This window comes from Sinocyclocheilus rhinocerous, unplaced genomic scaffold, assembly GCF_001515625.1.
Source record: "Sinocyclocheilus rhinocerous isolate Xijiao unplaced genomic scaffold, SAMN03320098_v1.1 scaffold902, whole genome shotgun sequence".
In the NCBI taxonomy this organism is placed as follows: Eukaryota; Metazoa; Chordata; class Actinopteri; order Cypriniformes; family Cyprinidae; genus Sinocyclocheilus; species Sinocyclocheilus rhinocerous.
Window position 1 is genome coordinate 27,045 of NW_015638038.1, and position 5,710 is coordinate 32,754.

Genomic DNA, 5,710 nt, shown 5'->3' on the forward strand with positions numbered 1-5,710 from the left:
TGAAAATGTATCCACTGTATGTGTTATGCCGTATATATATATATATATATGTGTGTTGTGTTATTGAAACCATGATATTTTAATATGCCTTATAACTCGTTTTAGCAGACAAAGCATTTAATATGCGTGTAAGAGATGTGAAGTTTAATATCGGGTGAAAGCTTGTCTTATTCGCCGAACATTGGTGTTAGTGAAACTTTTATATTATGTATCATTCTCTGGTGATAATACTTTATCAGAAGTTATTTAAAACTTCCAGAAATACGCCCCACGGAGCATGTGACTTGTGCATAAGAAAAAGGAACAACACAGGGCGTGGCTAAGCCCTGCAACAGCGTCCGATTGGAAGATCGCGTCGTGGGGCGGACCAAAGGTCAGCCTGCTTAAAACGGACACAACGCTCTTGCTCGCTGGCTCGCTCTCTCACTCAAAGAACTTTGGCTTTCACCTTGGTGAGCGCGACAAAGCGCCCCACGCCGTAACATCGCACAAGCGAGACCATCTAAGAACTCAAACACTTCAATTGAAGCTTCGTAACTCGGCAGAACGCAAAGTCTTGCAAACTCAGACTTTAAGCAGGACTGCTCAAGCCTCTTCCGTAACCCGGCAACCAACCAACCCAACGAGGGCTTCCCCAAAGAACGTCATCCAAACGTCATTCCGGCGTCAAAGCAACAGCCAATCAGCGAAGGAATTTCCCTCCAGCAGCCATCCAGCAGCCACGAGGAACGACTCAGCTTTTCAGCTGTCAACCAAGCAGAACGCAAGTAAACGAACAAAATCTTATCTCTGCTGAACTGGTGTCGAGCTACTTTAAGCAGTAAACATAAGCTAAGATTCTCTGCTTTGTGAATGCTCTCAGGTGAATTTAAATCACTCGTGAAAACGAGTTAGAATACGAAAATTCATGCAACTCTGTCAACTCTCATTCTAAGAAACTGTATATGTGCGTGTGTGTGTGTGTATGTGTGTTTTAGCTTAGTTTTGATGTAATCTAGAATAGCCAGGTTAAAAGGTTAAAACCTTTGCCAAAAAGATTACGTTACCTCTCTAAGAGCTTACAAATTATCATAATTGTATTAACCCGTGGCCAGGGAGAATATACATAATTTGTTAAAATATACTGAGGTCACGGCTCGCGGGACGACCCTTGATTTAAAGTGTAAAATAACAAATTTGAAATCGGTTTAATCAGGTGAACTTCGAATTTTCAGATCCGAGTCCTATCAAAACCTGAATGAATTAATAATAATTAATTCCCTACAATTACAAATGAGTTAAAATTCATTACACTAGCTTCATGCATTCTTTTTTTTGTAAACACTTGAATGTGGGTAAATTTCATAAATAAAAATAAATAAATAAATAAACAACATTTTGAACAAAAAGCTGAAAAAAGACTATGAAAAAAGGCGTGTCCGAATCCACTTTTGCTAGTTTAACAATGGGAAAACGGTCGGCGTGCCCGGGCGCATGGTCTAAACGGGTTGTCCCTATTCTCTTAATGAGTAATGGGTGTTTTTGGGGCGTAACGTGCTATAAACCAATCAGAGTCTCATCTCCCATCCCCTTTAAAAGCCAGTTGCGCTCACACCATGGCGGGTTCGCTATTTACATGGCGGAATGTAATTTTTCATTTTTAAAAATGTTTGCTGTTGCGCGTCCCTGTGTGTGTAATAAGCAAAGTGTGCGCGCGTTGTGCACCCACCTATAGGCGCATATTACTAACGCGCTCTTTAAATAAAAAAGAAAAAAATATTGCGCCAGACTTTAGACCAGGTTTGAGTTGGTCTATGGCGCAGTCTATTTTCAGTTCCTCAAAATACCAACGCGCCAACAATGCGCCTGAACACACCTCTTTTTTAGACCAGCACTCCCATGCGCGCACAAATGGGTGCAAATGCATTTGCTATTTAAACAACGTGGCGCAGGACGGGAAAATGAGAACTGCGTCGGGCTGAAACTAGCAAAAACACTTGCGCCGGGTGTATGATAGGGCCCTATGAATTTGATTCACAATGATAATCAAAACATTGTTAGAGATTGCACTTGTGGTCGGAGGCATAATAAGACCATGGCGACAGGAAATTCCAGTTGAGGTGAATTTATTGTACAGACAGTGTAGATCCCACAGCAAAAACAACAAAAAAAACTATATATATATAAAAAAACAATATTTACAAGTCTTTTTGTTGGACCATAGTCACAACAACAGTTAGGTAGTTTGGTTAATAAACTTCATTAGCACAAGCTTCTATTGCTTGCTCCTTCCACACAAACCAACCTGACCCTCATCCATGATGAGTGATGAGCCACATGTACAACTCCGGCAGCCATTTTATAGTCTAGGCCACACCCCGGGATGTACCAATCTACAGGTAAGCTTACTTCTTTACATATGCACTTCTGATCACATTATGCATATTGTTAGGATTGAGTTGTGTTGGTTTGGGTGTTTTGGTCTCTTTTTCTCTGTGGCAGGTTCTGTGATTGGAGTGTGACTGGAGCGCACCTGGAGTGTGACTGGAGCGCACCTGATGCTCATCATGGCTGTTATTTAAACCTGGTGCGAGAGTTCGTCAGGGTGGCTGCTCTTCTGTTGCTTGAGCAGTTTGCCAGAGCCGCGCTCCAATTTTGTGGCGTTATGTTTTGATTTTGCATCCATTCACTAGCGCTGACCACACTTCACTTTGTGCATCCATTCACCTGCATTTCATACTGATTGATATTACTGACAGGCCGACTGACTTTTGTGATTGTTGATTTTGGTTATATTTCGTTGTAATATTATGTTTTAAGTTATTCCGCCGTGTCGTCTTCCTTAATGTTACATCTTTGAGCCAGGTGTAACACAGCATCTATTCAAGTATAAATTCCACAAATCACAATATAAAAATACAACATATGGATGAACAAATGTAAACCTTGTTTTACAGGTACATTGGAACCCCCCCCAAGTGACATCATACCCAACATGGTTTCTCCCATTCAGACGGTGTGTCCACCATGCTTGAATACTTTAGGTTTAAAACGATTCAGGTTTGGGACAGGCGGATTTTCCCTGGCAGGATATGGCGGTGGCAACACTGGGGTGTGACTGAGGTGGTGATGGAAGGAAGTTGCGTAAATTCAGGAAGTGATCCGGAGACGGATGGAATGGATGGCGGGGAATTAGAAAGTACTGAAAATAGTAATTGGACTTTAGTGGAAAATCGTAAAAGGAAAAAAATGAGGGATCAAACATCTGGATCAGATAGTGAAAGAGAAAGGAAACAGGTTAGTAGACCGAAAGAGGAGTACAAGGTAATGCTTAAATTTCTTGCGGAATCGGCTAATGTGTTGAACCCAATTAAAATAACTAAAGCTCTGAAAGAAGCGGTTGGCAAGATTGATAGTGCAAAGAGGGTGAGAGATGGCAGATGACTGTTGTTGTGTCATGACAAGAAGCAGCAAAAAGCTGCAGTAGGACTAAAATCTCTGCTGGGAATAAAAGTATCGTGTACAATAATGGAGGAAAGGAAATGGGTGAAAGGAGTGATAACAGGGATATCAACTGATGTTTCAGTTGAGTCTATCAAACGAAATCTATCAGGGGCAGTAGTAGAAGATGTGAAGAGACTTAAATATGTCAAAAATGAACAAAAGGTAGATAGCCTCTCGGTAATGATTCAATTTGATGCGGAAAAATTACCTGAGAAAGTGTATCTAGGACATTTGATTTACGTGGTACGACCGTATATTCCCCCACCTATAAGATGCTTTAAGCGTCAGAAGTTTGGTCACGTAGCTGCAGTATGCAATGGAAAACAACGTTGTGCTAGATGTGGAGGAGAGCACGAGTACGGAAAGTGTGGGCATGGAGTGAACCCAAAATGTTGTAATTGTGGAGAAAACCATAGTGCGGGTTATGGAGGATGTAAAGTTAGAAAGGATGCTGTGAAAGCGCAAAATATAAGAGTATCTGAAGGAGTATCATATGTGGAAGCTTTAAAGCGTGTCCAAAAAAATCTGAAGACGAGTGCAGGGAAAGCAGATCTGGTGGAAAAATCCTATACAGTGGATGAACAAGTAAGCAGTAGAAGAGTAAATGACAATACAATGTTGATTGATAAGATGTCATTCATTGCATTTATGGCAGAAGTCGTCAATTGCTCAGCACAAACAGAAAGTCGAACAGAAAGAATCAGAATAATCCTGAGGGCAGCTGGGAAATATTTGGATGTGGAAGGAGTAACGGTGGAACAAGTAAATGAGAAATTAAAGGTTCAGATCTCAAATACACAAACAGCATGTGGTGGATCTTAATGGTCTTAATTATTCTTCAGTGGAATGCTAGAAGTTTGATAGAAAATGGTCAGGAATTTAAAAAATGTATTTCAGATGGTAGTTTTACACCTCAGGTAATTTGTATTCAAGAAATTTGGCTCAAACCACACTTGAAATTTGTTTTACAAGGATACACAGCAGTTAGAAGGGACAGGAAAGTTGGAAATGGTGGTGGAGTAGTAACATTCATTAAAACTGATATAGCCTATAAGCAAGTGAATGTAAGGGAAGAATGTGAATCAGTGATAGTAGAAGTTTGGTCAGGATCACAAAAAATTAGAATAATCAATTTTTATAATCCCTGTAAAAGATTAAATAGTGAAACACTGACAAATATAGGGGGAGAAGGTAGCCATAGTGAGGTGTGGTGTGGTGATTTTAATGCACACAATACATTATGGGGTAGTGAGCACACAGATCATAATGGAAGAGCAGTGGAAGAACTCTTAGAAATGAAAAATCTAGTGTGCATTAATGATGGGAGTTATACTAGGTTGGATATATCCAAAAGTAAATATTCAGCTATTGACTTAACAATTATGTCCGAATGTTTAGCTAAAGATAGTGTGTGGAAAGTATTAGAAAAAAATTTAATAGGAAGTGATCATTTTCCTCTTTATTGTAAAATAGGATTAGAAGTTTCAAAAACAGACATAGAAAGGGTTCCTAGATGGAAGATTAAAGCAGCAGATTGGAATGCATTTCAGTGTGAATGTGAACCAAGATTACAAAGTTTAAACAGTAATATAGATGATGTAGAGCAATATAATAATACAATTTGCGAAATTCTTTGTGAGGTTGCAGAAGATGTAATAGGTAAAAGTATAGGTAGGCAGAAAAAGAAAAATGTGCCATGGTGGACTGATGAGTGTAGTAAAGTAGTTAAAACAAGAAATAGGTTATTAAGGAGAGTTAAAAAGTCATATTCTTTTGATGACTTTATTGCATATAAGAGAGCACAGGCAGCGGTAAGGAAAGTTATCCGTGTAGCTAAAAGAAAGCATTGGAGAGAGTATTGTGATAGAATTGGTGAAAATGTAGACATCAGCGATGTATGGGGAATGATCAGAAAAATGGAGATGAGTTTTGAGTCTGCATTTAAATGTGACTAATGTTTTAAGCACATCTGATGACAGGGATGATACAGTTATATCGCGATTGAGAATTGGACACTCTACTCTTAATAAATCACTCCAGATGATAGGAAGACACGAATCTGGTCAATGTAATCATTGTGGACTTCCAGAAACTGTGGAGCATGTGCTGATTAACTGTAGGGCATATGAAAAGGAATGCATACAGTTAAAAGAGGAATTAAAATCTGCCGGCATTAATTCTATGTACAGAATGTGTTAAACAGTTCTCATAAAGGTTATAAAGCTCT

At 39.4% G+C, this 5,710-nt stretch overlaps 1 protein-coding gene across 1 annotated transcript; it reads left to right on the top strand.

Annotated features, from left to right (window-relative positions):
* The first annotated feature begins 3,138 nt into the window (after positions 1-3,138).
* LOC107749570 (uncharacterized) lies at positions 3,139-5,438 on the top strand. The gene is made up of 2 exons (XM_016564744.1): positions 3,139-3,276; positions 4,139-5,438. Exon 2 carries the CDS (start codon positions 4,290-4,292, stop codon positions 5,436-5,438), a length of 1,149 nt encoding a protein of 382 aa, XP_016420230.1. The 5' UTR covers positions 3,139-3,276; positions 4,139-4,289.
* Positions 5,439-5,710: the final 272 nt, after the last annotated feature.

Excerpts from the sequence above, each read along its gene's own strand:
- LOC107749570 (XM_016564744.1), top strand. The coding sequence starts at position 4,290 with ATGTGGTGGATCTTAATGGTCTTAATTATTCTTCAGTGGAATGCTAGA.